General features: G+C 36.8%; 1 protein-coding gene and 1 pseudogene across 6 annotated transcripts in view; one reads left to right on the top strand and one right to left on the bottom strand.

Annotated features, from left to right (window-relative positions):
* LOC119046928 (integrator complex subunit 6-like) overlaps positions 1-21,928 on the bottom strand; it is a 60,605-nt gene that overhangs the window by 23,381 nt on the left and 15,296 nt on the right. For 5 of the 6 annotated variants that reach the window (XM_037142215.2, XM_037142208.2, XM_053662357.1 and 2 more), the window contains exons 3-9: positions 11,437-11,586; positions 10,361-10,450; positions 9,944-10,127; positions 9,560-9,688; positions 7,234-7,397; positions 4,668-4,820; positions 1,323-1,455 (exon numbers count right to left, since the gene is read on the bottom strand). In XM_037142215.2, the coding sequence (XP_036998110.2) occupies positions 1,323-1,455; positions 4,668-4,820; positions 7,234-7,397; positions 9,560-9,688; positions 9,944-10,127; positions 10,361-10,450; positions 11,437-11,586 (1,003 nt within the window). The remainder of the gene's footprint in view (positions 1-1,322; positions 1,456-4,667; positions 4,821-7,233; positions 7,398-9,559; positions 9,689-9,943; positions 10,128-10,360; positions 10,451-11,436; positions 11,587-21,928) is intronic. The other variant, XM_053662358.1, reaches the window with a different exon arrangement.
* Positions 16,325-19,973, top strand: LOC119046937 (coiled-coil-helix-coiled-coil-helix domain-containing protein 2-like; annotated as a pseudogene).

Below are 21,928 nucleotides of genomic sequence, written 5' to 3'. Positions count from 1 at the left end.
TAAGAATCCTGAAACACCAATTCAAAAGAACCTATGTACCCCAATGTTCATAGTGGTGCAATTTACAATAGCCAAGTGCTAGAAACAGCGTAAGTGCCCACCATTAAATGAGAGGATCAAAAAACTGTGGTACTTTTACACAATGGAATACTACACAGCAGAAAGAAAAAGGGAGCTCCTATCCTCTGCGCAACAGCATGGATAAAACTAGAAAGCATTATGCTAAGTGAAGTAAGCCAGGCAGTGAAAGACAAACACCATATGATCTCACCTGTAAGAGGAACCTAGTGTACCCATCTGATATCATACATAGCTATTACAATATTATTGAGTATATTCCTTATGCTGTACTTGATTACTGTAAGTTTGTACATAGCCTTTGTGCAGTTTTTATAACTGGCAATTTGCACAACTTAATCCCTTCTCCTTTTTCACCCAACCCCCCAAACTCCTCCCATCTGGCAATCATCAAAAAGTTCTCTATATCTGTGAGTTTGCCTCTGTTTTGCTCATTTATTTTTTTAGATTCCACATATACATGAAAACATATGCTATTTGTCTATGTCTGGCTTATTTCACTTATAATAAAAATATTGTGCTTTTAATGATTATATTCAAACTCAGTAAAGGTTTGGTCCTCTTTGCAAAAATTAAGAAACTTCACCAAATAAAAATGCTCACAACTTTACAACTAGAAAGATACCATATGGTATTATATTACTCTAAACAAATGTGGCTCTTTAAATGAGAAAAAAAATCTCAACACAGGTTTTTGGTGATATCTGAATAACAGCTTGTGGAGTTGTTCCTTTTAGAACATTGCCATGGAAACCACAGCTTCTACAACTACAATTATTGCAGAATTTACTCTTGTACCTAAACAAATGCCTCAAAAACATCAAATATTCTTTTGTGGAGGAATTAGTGTGAGCCAATACTGCTACAGAAGTCCTATTTTCTGAAGAAAACCATCATACTTTTGGAGTGTTAATCCCAATCAGTGGTATTTTTTTGGCTTAAACTGGTCTATGAAATGGTAAGTACACTTAAAACTGGGGGTTAGGGTGGGGATGACAGCATTGCACCTTGCAACATAAAGAACAGCATAAAAATCACACACCAGAGCTGTCTCTTCTGTTTGATGTGAAAACAAGAAAAGAAAACAGTGTGAAAATTCTATCCTTTCAAATCAGTTTTTAGATTTTAGATTTTATATAACCAGATATCAGCTACTCTTTGATATATGTAAAGTGCTTAGCGCACCATATATTTTTTGTTTTGTTGTATCCTAAAGATGATTAAATAGGACATATTTTACTTACCTAAAAGAGGGAGTAAAACTGGGTAGTTGTACGGCATCACAAAGAGGTTTACACAAGTTAAAGTTGTACTAGCTTTTAAATAACCAAATGGATATCCAAGTTCATTATATTTTCCACTGCTAGTAACAAATACCTGAGAATAACATGACATAATATACAGTTACGACAATAAGGATTTTATGTAAAACTAAACTCATAGCAACATTCCATAGCCACATCTATGGCACAACTTAATTGTAATTTTAAAATGGGAATAGTGCCTTTAGCCTATGGTTATGTCAAATATATAATACTAAATAAGAATGTTAAGGCTGCAATTCTTTCAGAACTTATAATATGAAATGAAACTGTTGCCCTGGCTGGTGTGGCTCAGTGGATTGACTGCTGGCCTGTGGACCAAAAGGCTACCGGTTTGATTCCCAGTCAGGGCACATGCCTGGGTTGCAGGCCAGGTCCCCAATAGGGCGCACAGGAGAGGCAACCACACATTGCTGTTTCTCTCCCTCTCTTTCTCCCTTCCTTCCCCTTTCTGTAAAAATAAATAAATAAAATCTTTTTAAAAAAATAAATGAAACTGTAATATGCAATAACCATTCAGTTTGTAGTCTACATCACCAATACCCAAATATTTACTTGGTTAACACATGGAAAGTAAGACTGAAATATCATTAAGTGATACTGGCCATTAAAACAAATGGACTTTTCAAAAGAAGAAATGGTGACCACAGTAAAGACTTTTAGGAAATGGAATGTAGACCCATGCCTATAGCAGGTAATTAGAAAAACAAAGCCCATTTGAAGGACTATGCTAAAAAAGGGATTATGCTAACACTCTTCATGTGTACTACTATTAAATCTTGCTCAACTTCCCTTTGATGCCCCATTCTCCTACCCACTATTCATTTTTCATCCAATAAATATTTACTGATAAGCCAGGCCCTGCTGCTAATTATTTTGAGGCATCAAGAAGATGCTTTGGTTCATTCTGGAAGCCATTGATCTTGTAAACTATGCTGGTAGAGCAAACATTCCATAACAATTAAAACATTAATCTTTATTTCATATGACTATCATCTGATTCCTTATTGATATTCTTGATTTGATATATATTATATCATCAGGTCCCATACACTTGATATGCTGTGCTGGAGTCCTCTAGCTACCACATTTTCTCTGTTTCATGAGTCCTTCCTTCAACAGTATCATTTAAGAGAAAAATCAAATTCTAATGGTGAACAGGATCTATTTACCTTGTTAATTCTTGGTACCAGCACTATCACCTGCCAGTTCGCTAAATCCTTGCTATACTTAGTTATAGCTAAGAATAAATCCTTCCTATGTAATTTATGACTCCACAAAACAATGAGTTATGCTAAAACATGACTTATTTACTAGATTTCATGTGTTCGTTTGAAGCTTAATAGAAACAGAAAACAGTATAAAACATGTTGGATTTCCCCCCTGTTCCCTAATTGTGTATGCTAGAAGCAGAGGCTGGGGCAGGGATCACCATAAAGGATAAATAACGTTGCACACAGCCATCAAAGGTCAGATCTGTGATTCCCATGAAAGGAAAAGCACTGCTTTTGTTCCTTTCTCACTTTCTTTCCCTCTCTTCTCTACCTCCCTTCCTACCTTCCTTATTTCCCATAAGCCTACTGAGCTCCTTGAGTTCTCCAAATTCCTTATCACTTGCAGATTCATAGCATTTTGGGGTTCAAAGTGATCATTAGAGACCATCTAGTCTAGAAAAAATAAGCATCTGGTTCAAAACCTGGTGGCAGAGCTAGGGTTAAAATCCAGTCTCCATTATGGTTTTGCCAAATTTCCTGGCTTCTGGTTCATCTAATTCTTTTTCACACCCACTAACTAATTAATCATACTAAAACTATTCTAAATCAAAGTAACATAAGGTATAGGAGAAAAGCATATAGCATATTGAAGGGTGGGGCAAGGAGCAAGGGCAGGGTTTAAGTTTCTTTGGAGAACATTCACATGCAATGTGCTACATAAAAAAGGGTTTATTTTAGGGAAAAGGTAAAATTTACAAATTTTTTTTGCTTTTTTTTTTGCAAATCTTTTTCAACCCATAAATTCAAATGACCTACATTGACTTTAAGTTAGCATTCTATTACTTATCTCTATATTTCTAGTACATTTTGGGTATATTTTATTGAAATATAAACATACATCCAAAATAGTTCATGAATTATATGTATATATTAATTCACATGTGGGACCAGCACACAGCTCAAGAAATAGAACACGACTACAAACCCCTCATGTCCTTTTCTGGTTACTACTCTGCACCCTTGAGAGAAACCACTATCCTGACCTCTAATGAAGTAAATCAGTTTGTCCTCTTTTTGAATATACATAAAGCAGAATCATCCAGTATGTGTCCTTCTATGTTTGCCTTCTTTTGTTCAATATTATATTTATAAGATTATTCTGTTTCTTGCACTTTCATATCCTCGCTTTAAGCCTGTTCCCCCTTTTTTTTTCTACCCAGTTTTAGCATCTATGGAGGATTTAAGTAGCTTAAAGATAACTAGTACCAACAGCATAAAACATAATTTAGTATGAAACAGATGGCAGTCTGACTATGTTCCTTGGGTAAATAGAACCTAACAATTACTGATTGATATACGATGCTATAGTTTAGAAATAGAACAAACATCTCTACAGTGTACGACTTCCTTATCACATCCAAATAAAAAGGGTATGACTGCTGTGTTGATTTTTACAAATTAAAATCCAAAAGTGAATGTAGTAAAAAATCAGCAAGACCTTCTGGTTGAAGGATCACAGTTGCAAGAGCCAGTGAAATGTGCATTTGCTTTGTCTAAGTAAAATCCACACTACGCACACCAATATGCTTGGCACCACAAAAAGAGTTTGATTACATTACACTAATACAGAAAGTAGTTTCAGGGGTTATGGCTTTTTGTCAAAATATCTTGTAATTCTAATCTGTCAAATTCACACTAAGGGTTGAGAACTTTGCTTCAGCTTCAGAAGCCACACCTAAATAAAATTATATCCCTTAGGTTAGGGATTCTTAACCTGGGATCCCTGAATAGGTTTCAGGGGAATTCTCCAAATCCTCAAATACACAGGTTTCATCAGATTTGACTGCCTTAAATGGCAATGTACAGTAGTCTAATGATTCATACCAGTGTGAAATTATTTGCTTGGCCCTGTTGTCCACATGATTACATTTTTGAGAAACATTATTCACAGACTAAGCCCAGTTATTTCTAGACAAACATTTGAAACTTGTTTAAACAATTCGCACATCCAAGAGTAGTTATAGATACTTGTTTAACAGGTAAGGATAAGTACCTGCCAGCAGGTATGGGGAGACTTGCGTTCCAGGATGTACTGAGTTAAAGGTGAAGGTTCAAGTTCATATTTATCAAAGGGAAGTTTGTCTATTACCATTGGCTCACAATCTATACAGGAGAACCTCACAATAGGATGAGATGTTCGTGGAGGCTAAAAAAACAAGAGGGGGAAACATGGTCCATTACAAGTGAGCTTACATTTCTAACAATTCTGCAACCCCTTTTATAAAACATCACAGAAATATGGACTAGTGTTTTGAGAAAAAGACTGCTGATCTCTAGGCATCACGAATGACTTCAATAGGGGAAGAGCACTTAGATTCTTTATCTCTACTTGGCAATGGGATAAAGAAAGGTAAAGTATAATGCTCGTAAGTACAATCTCAGTGAAATAAAAAATAAAACTGCTTTGAATATGTTTAAGAAGTCATTACAATTTGTAGGATGAAGCCCACAATTTGTAGGATTTCAGATCCATTTTGCAACCTCCAAGCAATATCTGTCCTTCATTCTTTTGTACCATAAGGTTACAGATAGTCCAGACACTACTGAAGAAGAAATCCATGAACCTTTCTAAGTAGATAATAACAGAGCTAGAAAGCCACTAACAAGCCAGATGAAAAATTGTAAAGGCATAGAAAAGGCAAAATAGAATAGACCAAAACTGAGCCAGTCAAAACTCCAGGGTCCAGTAGAGTTTTTTCCAGTTGATTTTTTACAGCATTTCTCACACCCACACACTTGCTTTGAATAGCTAGATGTGGGGGTGCTTTTGGCTGGGCTGCAAAGGCCTGTGTGCATGGGGAGCCAGAGCACACTGATGGAGCAGCCATTTAATTAACAAGTGCAGCTTGTGGGAATGGAGAGCATCAGAGAGAGAAATGGTGGCAGCAAGGGTAATATGGAGAGATAAGGAGATAGGGCAAGTCCCAGGGACAAGGGTGAGACATGGCTCCCCTTATTCTTGCTGAGAACTGTAAGGCTAATATGAATATAACAAAATATGTTTCCTTTACAAATGGGAAAAAACTGCTCACTTGTTTTTATGACTTACAAACCTACAAGATGTTTTTGGGAGCTGAGAAAAACAGCCCTCAAATGTGCTTTTAAATCTAAAGGCAAAAAATAGACAAAAAACTGTACTTGAAAAATAACTAAATAAAATTAATTAATAAAAAAATAAATCTAAAGGCATAGTAACATGAACTATGTGTGAGTTACTTGGAGTTTCTTTACTCCATTTTTTCCTGGTTTTAATTTTAATTAAACTTGAGAAATATTTTGTCTTATTGATGTAAACCTATAAGAAAGCAATAATGACATGAGTGAATCCCTGTCACTCATGTCATTATTGCTTTCTTATAGGCATTGGTAATAATAAAGTAACTTCATTATAACTAAAACATTTACTCTGGGGTTTAAAGGGGCATTGAGATTTGACCAGTGTGCCACCTTAGAGTCCTGAGGAAAGGAGGAAAAGATTTACTCTCTCCCACAGCAGAGGCTCAAAGAGCTCTTCAACCATTTGAAGAACCTTCAGGCCTTTCATGCCCACTCCTGAAAAAATACGCAGGAGCCTAAAAATAGTAATCCAGGGAAAAATGCAGTTCATGCTAGAAATTTCTAAAACTTAGACAGACTACATATCAGTTAAACCAGAAAGGTGCTAAACTGGAAGAGTAGTGATCCTTTTGGGGCCCTAACCCTCCCTCCTGGAGGGAAGAAGGAAAATGAAAGGGAGAATTAAATTCACATAGTTTCACTTTTTACTACACACTACCCCTATCCCCAAAGCCAATTCATCAGGCAGTAAGAACAACTAAAATATCACCCCCCCTTCTGCCAAGTGCAATGCACAAAGAGGCAAATCCTTGCTTAGAGATAATTTTAAAATGTTGCTTAATCACCCTCCATTGAAAGGAATCTTGCCAAGGAACACAAGTCCAATGATTATAAAAAGATGAAAAGTAGGTCTACAAAGTTCCACTAGCTGTCTAATGACTTCCTGGGAGAAAGTAGAATGACATCTAATTTGAGTGTGTTTCTAAACCTTATTTTTTACTTTCATGGAATTTATTGGGGTGACATTAGTTAATATAATTATACAGGTTTCAGGTGTACAAGTCTATATTACATCATCTGTATATTGCATTGTGCATTCACCATCCAAGTCATGGTTTAAATGTGTTTCTAGAACCTATACAAGGTTTAGAATAAGTCCTAATTTCTTTAGGATACACATGAAAATCAATGCCAACAGTACCTAGATATTGTGTTTACCATGTAAATCAAGTCAGCTGCCCTGAAATAAAAACCAAGTCACAGATTGCAACAGCATTAAAAATAGCAATGCTTTAATATCTAAAAAGGGCAGTTCAAGTGGTAAAGGCAACTGAAAGAAAGAATGACAGAACAGACAGTCCGCTCTTGCTTTTAGGTATATGCTAGACTTCAGGCAAGAGGTAATAGGCATGGCTTAGAAGACTCAAAGCTACTTTAAAAGGTTCACTGTAATCAGCAAATTGAAAATCCAGAAGGATGTTTACCTTCTGCTTTATACTTACTAGTGAAGGTAAATTCTGATCTGGCCAAAAAGATTCTGGAATGGGCCAATGTCCAACAGGAACACCGGTTTTAGAGTTAGGCCTTACATAAATGAGCTTATGACAACTATGCCATGGTTGAGCAGCAAATGAATTGCCTGACCTAGATGAATCCATAAGTCCATCTAAAAGTTGAACAAAAGACAAATGAAGGCATGAATTTCTTTTTGCAGCTGCTGATCTGCTGGTACAACATTTTCAGCTAAAATCAAGAACAAAACAGTGATTCATGAAAAATGGAAGCAAAAAAAATGACTCTACTAGGATTTTTGAATGTTCTCCCTAGCAATTCTTTTCATCTAATCCATCCTTTCTATTCCAACATCCCATCCCCATCCTTAATTACAACCAAAATAGGCAGAATAGGGAAAACTATTGCAAAATTAGTTTTAAATTATCTGAGTTTTAGACAAATAAACACATCAAACCACTACAGTTATTTTTCCAAATTAGGCAAATGAAATTGTTCATTTCCTTGTATAGTTTTACATTATTGGAATCTGACAAAATAGGTCATAAATTCCATTTAGATTTTTTATAAACTCAATTAGATGACAAAAGTATTCTTTACTAAGCAGTTAGAACCAATCACCCCAAAGGCAAAATAAAAACTATCCAACTCACTTAAAGATAAAAGAAATGCTGACAATATACTCTATGTACAGAGTTGGGGGAGGGCAAACAAAGCAAATGCATCAAGGTTATAGTGGACTAATTCATGATAGCTTCCCCATAACAATTAAAATTCCAAGGAAAATACAGATACTGCAGATATTGTATAATGCTGCATAAAAATTATTCTGAATACATTTTAATGACTTAAACTAGCATATTTCAGTTGGCCCCCTGCAAAAAAAAATAAAACAGGGCAAAACAGATCGTTCATCAATCTAAATTATATTTCTAAAAAATGTGTTTTAAATATTCAAGTCTCTTTTTTTCCCTAAATTATAGGTCATATGATTTACTTATTTGTTACTTTAAACAGGTCACTACTTTAGACCAACAGATTTATTGGCATCTATGAGGCTCTAGAGAATACATGGAATTGCTTCAGGGAAATAAGAGACCTCTCCAAAGTTGAGCTCACAATTCTGGGGATGTACATTTTTCTGAGAAGAGAGTTCTTAGCCTTCATCAGAATCTCAATGGTTAACAAGTCTAGATGAAGGGTAAATGGAGCTACAAAGAAAATCTGAGCTAATTATATGACACCAATTGGTTTTCAGTATGAAAGTTCCCAATTCATGTGAAGGTAATGAACACAAAACTGTGGATTGCAAAGTCAATTGTTAGTAATATAACATGTGCTTCCTTTATGATTAGCTTAATTAATTTAAATTAGGATGTGACACCTAAGTTTTCTATGGTTGGTGTTCTTAAACTGGTGTCCAAGAAACACCTGAAATTAAATACAAAATTCTGTGTGTGTGGTCTATGTCCATTTTTCTAGGGAGAAGGGACACTATTTTTCCAACAGTTTCTCAAAGGGTTCCAGGAACTAAACAGAAAAAAGATCAGTTACCACAGGATCCACTGTCTTCTGAAAGACATACATTTCAGAAAGACAGAAATGTATATCTTTCTGCCCCTGTGTACTTGCCCCCTTTTGTTGTCTAGGCAGCTAGCTATCACTGATTGGGGCCACAGAAATGAAAATGTATGGATCAGATCAGACAAGCACTTTGGTAATGAGGTACACAAAAGTGTATATGTATGTGAATTGTCAGCAATGAGGAGAAGCCTTGCGATACCAGGTATGATTTGAGGGAGAAGTTCCTTCCTCTATACAAAAATAGCTTTGCTTTCATCTATTTTGAGGTGTTGAACTTTCATTAAAAATCTCATTTGAAGAGAAAAAGTTCTGTAGTTAAAAAGTGGCCAGGAAAATACTGATATAAGCTCTTACAGAATACACATTTGGGGTGCTTACAAGACCAAAATCAGTTAAGTGGCACTCTGTAGTAAATCTCCACATATTCTGTGAATAGAGAGGTAAATAATTCAGTGTCATCCCAAGACTGGGCCAGGGACTATGAAATGGGTAGGGAAAAGAAATAATTTTTCTAAGGAAGATTTCACATTGAATTAAAGTTGCTAGAATTTGACTACTTGACGTGCATATATAGAAAATGAATAAATGGTAGCTCTTTGGATGGATGTTTGTAACCCCTTAAATGCATGTGGATAGTGAAGACTGTTTATTATGATTAGTTTAATGTTTTTCCAATCACAGATGGCTCTCCTCAATAACACTATAGGGTAAAAACAAAGTTATCTAACATACCTTCTCCAACAAGAAGTGGATCTGGTCCTGTTTTCTCAAAGTTAATAACTACACCACTTTGAACTTTTTGAACTAGAGATTCTAAACACTGATTCAACATTCTTTGTGTTCTAACACAGTAGGAGCGACCTATACCAGAAGGAAAAACAAATAGTACAAGTTTGATCAAATAAAATACTGTTGCACAATAGGAGCATTTGAAATTCTAAAATATAACCTCACATAATCATAACTACTTTGGCAGCAAACATCACATTAATAAAGATTTTAAGCAGCAGAGTTAAAAATTCTGAAGGAAAACAAGTAACGACTGGACATGGCATTTAATAAAAATACTCTGCTGCCTTGAATTCTTCCTTTAAAAATATTAAATATTGTCAGTACCTCCAGTGACTTCACACATCTGTGTGATAGCAGATTCATCAGTTGGTACACTCCCTAGTTGCTCTGGCTCAGTAGAAGCCAATCCAGGCAAACGCAACACCAGGGCAAATAACCTTTGATCCCAACGAAAAGGTTCTTTGGTTAGTTCACTCCCAGGTAGAGGAGAATTCAAAGGAAGATGAAGCTGACAAGGCAAAATGTATAAAGTTTCACCATAACAACCCATACAAGAAGAAAAAGTTAAAGAATTAAAAGGTTCACTTTTCTTTCATGTACTCAATAAAATTAAGCAATCTTTCAAGGATTACCAAGATAGAAGGTTTCATTAAACATTCTTAACCAGAAGTATATGCCTCCCACAGAAATAGCTTCATGTTCTCTGCCATTTAAACAAAAATTTTAAAAATGAAACCTTACCTCTTCTTGAACACCAGCTGTACTTGTTAACTTGTTCCCATCTGTGATGGTAATTAAAATAGATGGTTCTAAAAAAAACGGATTTCTCCCCTAAAATACATTTAAAAGCATTAGAGCCATGTGATATAATAAAATAGTATTTAAACTTTTACATTTGCCTTGCCAGTGATCTCCTAAGAGTGTGATAAAATTTGCCTAGATAAATAAGAAGGAAAAGATTAGGGACTTGAGTGGATGGGAATCAAAATAATCTCTGAAGAGGTAACATTCAGAATAAACTGAGGAATTCTTATAATTCAGGAACTCCCAAACTTTAACATCCAAATACTCCTCTCCCTCTGCTTTCCAAGTCAACATAAAACAAAGATATTAGATTATAATGGCAGCATCATCCACACCATTCACCTGGGTCAAAATCCTGGCACAGATAGGAGACCATTAGGGACTTAGACTCTGCCCTGGAGAGTGACTCTGGTTATTGTTAGCAGAGTTTTTAAAGTAGGAAAGGACAGCGGTAGCAGCAGCAAATGCTATTCTGCCTTCCTCTCACTCTAGAGCAGGGGTGTCCAATCCTGCACCCTGAGAGCACTATGAATGCGGCCCAATACAAAATCATAAATTTACTTAATACTTTTTTGGCTCATTAGTTTTTGTCAGTGTTTGTGTATTTCATGTGTGGCCCAAGACAACTCTTCTTCTTCCAGTGTGGCCCAGAGATGCCAAAAGGTTGGGCACCCCTGCTAGAGCTTTTTCACTGGATTGGGAGAGGTGACGGAGTTAAAAACATTGAACATTTCTCTTCAATTGTTTTGTCCCAGTATTTCTCAGCAATTTACTCATCCCATTCTCAGATATCTAATGATCTGATGGGTAGGCAATTTTAACTATTTAATGATCAAGCCACATAGAAGACCCCCTAAAAGAAGGACATTTTAAAACTATATATTTAAAAGATAAGTGGACTCTTTTTGGAAGTTATGAAAAGCAGCACAAAACTTGATAACAATGCCCAATTCTAAATTCTTACCCCAAGTCACCAAAATAAATTAGCTGTACTCACTCAAAAAAATTTTTACCTGTCCATAATTGTCTATTCCAGATATTAATCTATTGAGATTTAACAAATCAAATGAGGATCTTAGAGCCTGACCAAGAGTAGTCAGTCCAGAAGCCTGAAGATTTTTTAGTTCACTCATGAATGTTGCGTGATTTTCCTTCCAACCAGCCTGAAAACCAAACATTTACAAAGAAATTCCCAATTATACAGTGAATAATATATAAAGTTCAAACAACCACTAAACAGCAAGTATCAAACCCCTAACAAATTAATAGTTCTTAATCTAATTCTATTCTATATATGGACTGATTAAGTGGAACTAAGGCAAGTAATTAGTTTCAGAAAGATCTTCCAGCATTATCAATCAAGAGCAAAAATGCAAGCAAACAATTCATTGTCCATATGGCCACAGGGCTTTGGCTCAAGAAGTCCAGTTTTCTATTCAGGCTCAAACAGACCTACCAAAACATCTCAGTATTTATCTTAGTTTGACACTAATGATGAACATGGAGTAATGGATAGAGAAAGGAATATTTTTAAATGTGTTGTCCTTGAAAGAGACAATTAGCTACTGGGTGTCCAATCTACATAAACTTTTCTAACCAAGATTCTTCCTCCCACGCAAGAGTAAAGGGGGGAGGTGGTTATAGAAATAGAGCCACAAATATTTGGAGACAATCCTTCTGGCATCTTCAAACATTCAGAAGGCCTCAAATCTAGAATAAGGGAAGAAAGGAAAGAAACAAAAAAGTTTTGGCAAAGAAGCAGCATCCCTTATACGTCCCCAGCAGTTATAAGCAGCAGAAAAGAACCAAAGACCCAAGGTCAACAGCCAACATGCTATGTGTGGATGATTAGTAGAACAGAATCATGCTGACTGGTCAGTGATGGCTATAAAAACAAAACAACACAAAATGCTAAAAAGAGAAGCCAAAAGAAGGGAGCTAACAGTAGGTCACAGAGGAGTAGGCCAGCAAGGTAGAGAGCACATAGCTTAGTTTGGTAGCTTGTTGGAACAAAACATCTATCTACTTGAGTCTTGGTAGCCCTGAGGGCAGCAGTGATATCCTAAATGGTAAAGTCATGTCAACTAGGGCAGTACAGTTGAAGGTGGAAAGCAAGAGCAAATATAATATAGGGATAAACCAAGTGATTTGAATTTCATGTTTAGCTGAAGACATACTGCCCCTATCCATAAAACTATAACAAATAATATTCTTTTCTAGTTTCAGTTTCCTGAAGTAATTTGGATCAGAATGAATGAGAGGCAGAAAAGGGGTAGATTATTAACTACACCTTCCCATGAGCTATCTGTGTGACCTTGAGCAAACCTGCTGGCTATTAGAACCTAAATTTGATTAACTTAAAATGAAGAGGATTAGATAAACAGGGACACTGTGTAAGGTTGTTAATGATACAACCCTGGAGGAGAGTCATTCACATTGTAATGAATGGTGCTCCCTAAGGTTGAACAATATACAACCTGCATAACCATACAAGGTGAAAGTGGTCCTAATTAAGATCCATTCCAGTTCAATAGTCTGGGATTCTATATAATTAAAGATGTGCTTAGTTTTTTAAAAAAATATTCCTAAAATATTCTATGTGTCAAAGGATCTAAAGGTAAAGCCTTCCCAGGTATTCTCTTGGCCAGATTGTATATATGCCTTTAAAAGTACCAGGGGGGAGTATAACATGAGAATAATTGTTTGTGGCCCAAGGAAAATCTTTCTGAACTACACAATCTAAACTTAACCTAAAAGGAAGGATTATGATTTTCACTGTCCTCATCAAATACTTAGAAATATCAGCAGGTAATTGCAAATCACACTGAATTAAACAATTAGTTTTCCTCTTTAGGGTAGAAGAGAAAGGTGTAGGGTTGGGAGGGACGGCATCAACTCTGTTCTTTATTTACTAAACAAATTTTTATGAACCAACCATAATATGTTGGGAAGAATGTTATATGGTGGGGATACAGACAGGAATTAACCTTGCGGAGTTCCTGATACAAAGGAACAAGGAATGCAGTTATGGAGACTGAAATATCAGAAAGTTAAGGAAGGCTCCTTACAGAAGATAGGGCATTTGAGGATGCCTGAGTGCATGAACATCATGGGACTCCCCACACTGAAGTGAGAAGTGAAGGGGGCAGGCCAAGGGAAAAGAACAAAGTTCGTAAGAGGACAGGACCTCCTGGGGAATTGCAAGTAATTTGATTATCATTTTTCTGGGTACATGGCAGAAGGCAAGGCTGATAAGTCAGGCTCTGACTGGAATGCGCTTTGTACATTGTGCTCAGTAGTTTGGATCTTATCTGGCTCTGGGAATAACTTGAGGTTTTTAATTCGGGGAGCGGCATGATCAGATCTGTATTTTAGCAAGGTCATTCTGCTGGGAGTTGGAGAATAAATTTCGGGGTGGAAGGGAGGCTGAAGCTTGAGGCAGGAAAACTGGTTTGAAGATTGTTGCAAAAGTTTGTAAGAAAAGTGATGAAAGCCTGAGTGAGGGCAGTGGGGACGGAGAGGAAGTTGTAGATAAAAGAAGTATTTCAGAGGTGGAGTCAGAAGGACTGAGTATCTAATTAGAGGGAGGGGTGAGGGAAAAAGGGTCGTGCATTAGGTTGAGGTTTCTGGCTGGGACAAACCTGTAAAGTTAGAAGACACTTTATAAATTTGAGGGTTTTTTTTCTCAGAGTTACTTCATTTAGAAATCTCACTTCCCACACTGTAAGAGTTATATCTATAGCAAGTGTTGACCTCCTGAGAGCTACAAGATAGTTTCAAGGCAATACTAAAGAAAAATTAGTGGACTGCTTAATTGGTAAAGGGCTGGAATAAGATTTGTGTACTACTTAAGCAAACACCCCATAACTCATCAATATTTATAATAATGTGTTTTCTGTGTAATCTTACTAATCAACCTTTCAGAATAATTACTCTTTAAAATTTCCCTTATAATATGGGTTGAAAACATTTTAAAAATCATTTATCCACCTTAATCACTGGTGTTCTGTTCTTATGTCAATTCCAATTTTTTGCAATGCAGCAAATTAATTTGAATGTTTCTTCTACTTCAGTATTAGAAAGTATATGAGCTACATTTACTACCCAAAGCAATAAATTATTTGGTAGCAGTATAGATCCTTCAAGAGAATAATTAAATGCCTTTAAATCTATTCCTCAAAATACTGAAGGGGGAAAGGCTTACAGATTAATTTAAATATTTAGCAAATCTTATTAATATGACAAATTTCTTTCAAAGAGATCATTATGAAGAGTTCGTGAGAGAAAGTATACATTTATATTCTTCTTTCATTGCTTGGAGTTGATAATAACTTCCCTACATTCTCATCAAGCTTTACAGCCTACAAAGCACTTCCACACTTCACATTTGCTTAGGACAGCCCAATATAATTGGCATGGTATTCCCATTCCTATTTTTTTAATAAACTAGGAAGAAGTAAGATTGATTTAGGTATGTCTTGTTTATGAAAGTGACAGTGGCAGCAAGTTACACTCTACAGTTGCACTACTACAGTAACTCTCACCACATATGACTACTGAACATTTGAAACATGAATAATCTGATTGGAGATGTACTATAAGTATAAAATACACATTTTATACTTAAAGTGGGATTTTGAGGAGTTGTAACTAAGAAAAAATAATGAAAATATATTTTATTTTTATATTGATTACATGTTGAAATGATGATGTTTTGAATATTTTCAGTTAAATAAAATATATTACTATAAGTTTCACCTGTTTCTTTTTCATTTTTATTGTGGCTACTAGAACATTTTCAATTTTGTGTAAGGCTGGCATCATAAATCTATTGGACAGGGATGTTCTAGAGGGACTTGAAGATCAGTCAGGAAACCTTGGACTTGCTTTAGCAGACAATAGGCTCATTACAGATTCCAAGGCAGGGGGATACAGGATCAAAGCAGTGTTTCAGGAAGGTCAGTCTGGCAGTGACATACAAAACAGACTAGAAAAGAAGAAGTTATAGTCAGGAAAATAAGCTAAGAGACTTAAAAAGCAATCCAGCCAAGAGGGAATCAGGGCCTGAATTAGAATAGTAATAAAGAGAAAGGGGTTGAGAAACAATTGAAACAAACAAGGTAGGACTTGGCGACAGACAGATTATGGGCCTAAAAGAGAGAGAGTAAAAGATTAATACAAAAATTCTAGCCTGGGAGACATAAAGAATGGAGGTTTAGAACAAAGGAGTAACATGTGATGGGTGAAATCCTAAAGAGTTTACTGTCTTCACAGGTCAAGTTTTAAAAGTCTACCAGCAATAAAATGATGATGATGGTGATGATAAATAATAATAACAGGTAATATTTTTCAATGTCTATGTGTCAGGAATTTATTTATGCTAAGCACAGTATTTTATATGTATCCTTCTCATCTGAGCCTTATGATCACCCCATGAATAGGTGCTATTACTATTTCTATTTTATAGTTGAGCACACTGAGACTCAGAGAGGATAGGCAACTAACTTGTCCAGCTCAAAGAACTAGTAAATGATACAGCCAGGATTTGAATCCAGGTAACCTAATTTCAGAGCCTACTAATTTAAACCACTATACCAGAGATTCTTCTGCATATTCCACATATTCACCTACAGATATGTCTTGTTATATTAGCTTAAAAGTTTTCAAGTTTAACAGAATTTTCAAATTTGTTGAAGCCTATTTTCTTGTCTAAATGCAGACCAATTGTGTGTGGGAGCAGTGGCGTAGGACTTGGAAGACCCTAGTCTGTTCCTGGCTGTAACTAGCAAAGCAAGTGGTCCAAAGTAAGTCATTTACTCCTTATTGGAGCTGTTTCTGACCCCCTGCACCCTTATTTCCATCTTCTTATTTGAGGAGTGGGTTTGGCAACAGGAAACTGACATGCTCCCTCTAGGCCTGTCGCTGAAGCTTTTTGTAAATTTCCGGTATGTTCTCTGTTATATGGTGGTTAAGAGGTAGAGACTGTGCCCTTCCAACTGACCTATATGAGAGTCTGTTGATACATGAACTATTTGTAAGCTCTTTGTGAACACACATCTACGGTATATCCTCCAGTCCAGTGTTAACAACAATGGAGGAGGGAAAGATGAGGGTATTATTTAGTTGGTCCCCCAAACTTCAACATCCTAATACTTGTCTTTCCTGAACTTCATCCTATTTTGTCTGGATCATTTCTCTGATTCTGTCCTTTAATTTTTTTTAAATAGAAGAACCCTTTCCTCCACTGAAATATTGCCAGGAAGTATAAACAAGTAAAAGAGAGAAAAGCAGATCAATTATCCTTGAAGCGGATGTGGGAATAAAAACTGCTGCTCTATCTCTAAAGGTCACTTGTAATCCTTTTCTAAAACACACGTGACCTGGTCAGACTTTGTATAATGTGCAGATTTAATGCTATCAATTTTTCCCATCCAAGGTAACTGAAAAACATTTTTAGGTTAGCTGCATCTAACTTTCCACAAGAGACGTGCCCCTTAAAAACTGTAGATTGCATATTTGTAAATCAATAGAATAATTAAAATTCTCTGGTATGATAGTTATTGAAAGAGTATGGCAGTGAATCTTTTCAAAGAGCAAAAATAATCCTTCTAGACCTGACTGGTGTGACTCAGTTGGTTGATCGTCCTCCAGCAAAGCAAAAGCTTGCTGGTTCCATCCCCCATTGGAGCACCTGCCTGGGTTTTGAGTTTGGTTCCAGTTCGGGGTACCTGTGAGAGGCAACCAATAGATGTTTCTCTCTCACACGGACATTTTTCTCCCTCCCCTTCCCACTCTCTGAAACTAAACAAACAAGATCTTTTAAAAAAAATAACCTTTCTATATTATAGATGGTGACAAGCTAGGCTTTCTCCTACAACAGTGAGAAAACCTCTCATGCAAGACACCACTTACTATGTTCTTCTGACTTGATGCTGAGCCACTGCACTGACCCATCTGGGGCACACACACCCAAAAGCCTATTTGGACAGTAGTTCAGTTCAAGTCCAAGTCTTCCTAGGTTGTTAGCAAGCCCTTCACAATGTATAGAAAGCCTTGCTGGAACCCAGAGAGGCAATTCATGTTGCTTTCCTCTTCTTGACAAGACTTTATCTTTTATTAAAGGAAATAGCCTGATAATATTTGCCCCTTGTTATCCCATAGAGAAGGCCATCCTGGACCTTGGGCTCTTCTAGGTGGTTACAAACTACATGATTAATGGATTTGAGTACTTTCCCAGATGTCCTAAGTTAAAGCCATAGTCTAAATTTAGTAGGGCCATCATATCTCTTGTTGAAAGATAAACTATTTTCCTTTTTCCATCTGTTCTCTACAAGGTTGGGAGAAACTTGTTCTGCAACAAACCAGACAATTTGAATACATCAATTTCAACAGTGACTTTTCAACCAAATTACTTTATTCTCCAATTTAACATTCCATCATCTTTGTCATTGCAAACTGTTCCTTTGTTGGTAAACTAACTAGCGAAACAGAATGAGATGAAAAATAAGAATCCCTACTTTTCCAACCAACTTTATCTCCCAAGGAGACAAATGACTTTCCCCTTGGTCTTTCCCCCAACACTATATGGAATATTTGTGTGAGTTAAAACTTTTTGACTTCAAGAATTTTCTTCGTTCAATCAAAATGGGCCCCAATTTTGATAGATATAAGACAAGGTTTACTTGCCCCCTCGGATGAACAAAACACTGTGAGAGATGAATCACCTTAAAATGTTCAAATGTCTTTTTGTTATTGTTGCAGTTTATTTTTAGTAGTTTATTTTTATTATATTTTTGTATTTTTTCCATTATCATTTATCTCCTTTATACCCTCTTCCACCTCTACCCCTCCTCACTCACCACACTGTTGCTTGTGTCCATGAGTCCTTTTTCCTCAATCCCTCCACTCCCCAACCCCACCCCATTCCTAGAGTTGTCAGCCTGCTCTCTATGAAACACACCTATAAATGTTTTTTTTTTATTGCAAAGTACACTTTAGGAAGATGCTGTATCATTAAAAGAATGGAACTGTCTTGCTTCTTGTATCTCCTTTTAAAACTCTCTTGCATTATATTTTCTGACCCTACCTGATACTTTTTCCCCTTAATACTCTAGTAATTTGGTCTGATTTCACTTTTTTGTGGTTTTCTCACTTGACTCAGGAACTGATACATTTCTACGTTCAAAGGAGGAATTCTACTTATTCTGTGTTTATTTCATACTAATATAGCCTTTTCTTATAAAATTACTTGTTTCAAAAATATCCAGTTCTCTTGGATTCCTTTTTTTTTCAAAGTTACTTTCCCAGGGGCACTTCTTAGTGTCCTGAACTTGCTAAAATGCTCAAAGTCCATTTTATTTGACTGTATCCATTCTCTCCCTGAGAACTAGGACTGCTATCACTCTTTGGTTTGGTCCACAAATTTTCATTAACAAACTTTATTCAACCAGTAGGAAATACTACTGGTCAAGACCACATAAAATTATTCTGGTTTAACTGAGTCTTATACTTTTAAAAAGGTTGTTAAGAAATTGATCTTTTAATAATACTGCAAAAACTTACTTGACTGTGGTCTGCTGAATGTTTTTTTTTTCTTCAGCAGACTTTCATGACCACATACTTTAAAATAACTTGGGCAACCTGAAACTAACATAACGTTGTATGCCAACTGTAATTGAAAAATAAATTTAAAAAATAAACTTGGCAAAGAAATAATTCACAATTTGATTCTACTGATACAAAGTTCATTATTTTGTGTTACCTGTCTCTTTAAAATACTGAGCATGAATTTTTTAGTGTATAAACAATCATAAAGATTTGTCTAAAATACCTGCAAAATACATTTATGATTTTTCAATTCTTACTACAGGAAATTAGAATAAAATTATGAAATAACACACGTCTCCGTGAAAGTGTGACAATATCAAAAGAAATTTGAGTACTTGTAGACGCAGAGCTGCAGTTGCACTGCCACATGGAAGCCAAAGCCGCACCTCCCACATGGCTGCTTGGGCCAGCAGGGTACATCAGAGGAGAGCTGCCGCCCAGGCCAGCACCAATAGCTCAGCCACCAGTGCCAGCTCGACCATCTGCTGTGGGTTCACCTGCTGCTTCCCCTGGCAGCCAGGTCTCATGGCCCAGATAGCAACCCCTGCAGCTGGTAGGGCTATGGTCTCTGCTGTCAGCCACCCACTAGGTCATGCCATCACTGGGGGCTTCAGTGGAGGAAGTAATGCTGAGACCTCAAGGCCTGACATCACTTATCAGGAGCCTCAAGGAACTCAGGTGACATCCCAGCAATTTGACCCCCACCCATGTCACTATGAGATGAAACAGTTTTTGGAGTGTCCACAGAAACAGTGTGACCTTAAGCTTTGTGAGGGCTTCAGCAAGGTGCTAAAACTGCAGATTTTGCAAATGGATTAGCCTAATTAAGAAGTTCATATTGAAGAAATGGAAAATCATCTCTCATGACCAAGTTAATTTTGTATAAAGATATAATTGATAGTGCAAGTATAAAACTACCAATTAAACCTCTCCTATCATTGATAGTTTCCTTGCCTCAGAACTGCAATGGAAAAAAGTGTTTTTACTGTGTAGAAGTTCATTGAGGTGATATTGAGTTTGGGTCTGGGCAAGTGTTTGTGTGGCCTTCTTAAACCAACTTTTGTGATCTTACTGTTTGTGAATCAATTAGAATAAAGTGATGATTTACTCTAAATAAAGTGATGATTTATTCCAAATAAAGTGATTTTTTTCTTCAAAAAAAAAAAGAAGAAATTTGATCCTCACCAGAGGATGCTAACATGTAGAAAATGAATTTTAGAAACTATTCTCCTTTGTCCTGGAATCAATTGCATTGTTATTGCAGGAAAAATATAGTAGAGTTGCAAAGAATTTTTCAAATTTGCTCAGATAAAAATGTCAAGTTTCCTCTCTCATTCTCAGACTATTTCAATAGTAGCTATTAACCAATACCTATTATCAGAAAAAAATGTTATTGTAGAGATCACATGTTTAATTATTTAGATTTTGGGCTCTGATAAGAGATATTTTTCTGAACACAGACACAAAGTAAAAATTTTAAAAGGTGGTCTTGGTTTCTGACAAACAACAAATGTTGGAGAGGTTGTGGGGAAAAGGGGTCCCTAGTGCACTGTTGGTGGGAATGCAGACTGGTACAACCATTATGGAAAACAATATGGAATTTTCACAGAAAACTAAAAATGGACCTGCCTTATGACCCAGCAATTCCGTTGCTGGGACTATATCCTAAGAACCCTAAAATACCAATCCAAAAAAACCTATGCACCCCAATGTTCATAGCAGCACAATTTACAATAGCCAAGAGCTGGAAGCAACTTAGGTGCCCATCAGTAAATGAATGGATCAAAAAATTATGGTACATATACACAATGGAATTCTATGCAGCAGAAAGAAAGAAGGAGCTCCTACCCTTTGCAACATCTTGGATGGAACTGGAAAGCATTATGCTGAGTGAAATAAGCCAGGCGGTGAAAGACAAATACCATATGATCTCACCTTTAACAGGAAGCTAAACAACAAAACAAACAAGCAAGCAAAATAAAAACAAAGACACTGAAATCCAGAACAGGGGGACAGTGACCAGAGGGGAGAGGGGAGGAAATTTCAGGGGGAAAAGGGAAAGGATTTACAGGAACTAGTATAAAAGACACATGGACAACTAAGGGGGGTGAAAAGGGGAGGGAGGGAGAGGACACGGAGGGGTGGGCTGGGATGGGAATAAAAGACAGAATACTGTAGTTGAACAATAATTTATAAATAAATAAATAAACAAATAAATAAATAAAAGGTGGTCTTGGGAAAATACACAAGGACAAGAGTGAGATTAAGCCATCCAAACATTGCAGAAGAAGCTGAACAGAAAAGATAGCAGAAAGTCCATTCACTGCTTTCTAAAGACTATATAGCATCCCCTTCCTGCTGACTAAGTTTTAAAAATAATTCTCTCAAAATTTTTATGAGCTGTTTTTTACATCATAAAAGTAACACAGGGACTTCCGCCAAGATGGAGGCATAGGTGGATGTACCGTGCCTTCTCACACAACCAAGTTTAGCAACAACTAAATATTAGCAACAGAAAACACAGCCAGAACACGGAAAATTGAACTTTTCGGAAATCCATTAAAAACAAATTCTTCAGCCTGACCGGTAAGGGGCGAAACCAGCGGCTGGTGAGGTGGAGTTGCACAGGAGGACTCGGTCAGAAGGACTCAGGCGCGCAGAATCCAGGCACCGGGTTGGACCTAGTGAGCGACCGAGCGAGCGACCAGGCGAGCGACCTCGGGGGAGACAGCGGGGAAGCGGGGCTGCGTGTTGACTGTGGTCGCGCATTTGTGTGCAGGCGGACAGGCGAGGGAGTGGGCGGTTGGACCGGGGCCCGGCGGGTCCCCCGGCAAGCAGCAGTGGAGGGCGCCGCCATTTCCCTGCTCTGACCCCACCTCCACATACAGCGTCACAACC

The sequence above is a fragment of the Artibeus jamaicensis genome, unplaced genomic scaffold (genome assembly GCF_021234435.1).
Source record: "Artibeus jamaicensis isolate MK-2021 breed Jamaican fruit bat unplaced genomic scaffold, CSHL_Jam_final contig_240, whole genome shotgun sequence".
NCBI classification, from domain to species: domain Eukaryota; kingdom Metazoa; phylum Chordata; class Mammalia; order Chiroptera; family Phyllostomidae; genus Artibeus; species Artibeus jamaicensis.
This window is presented reverse-complemented; position numbering and strand designations above follow the sequence as displayed.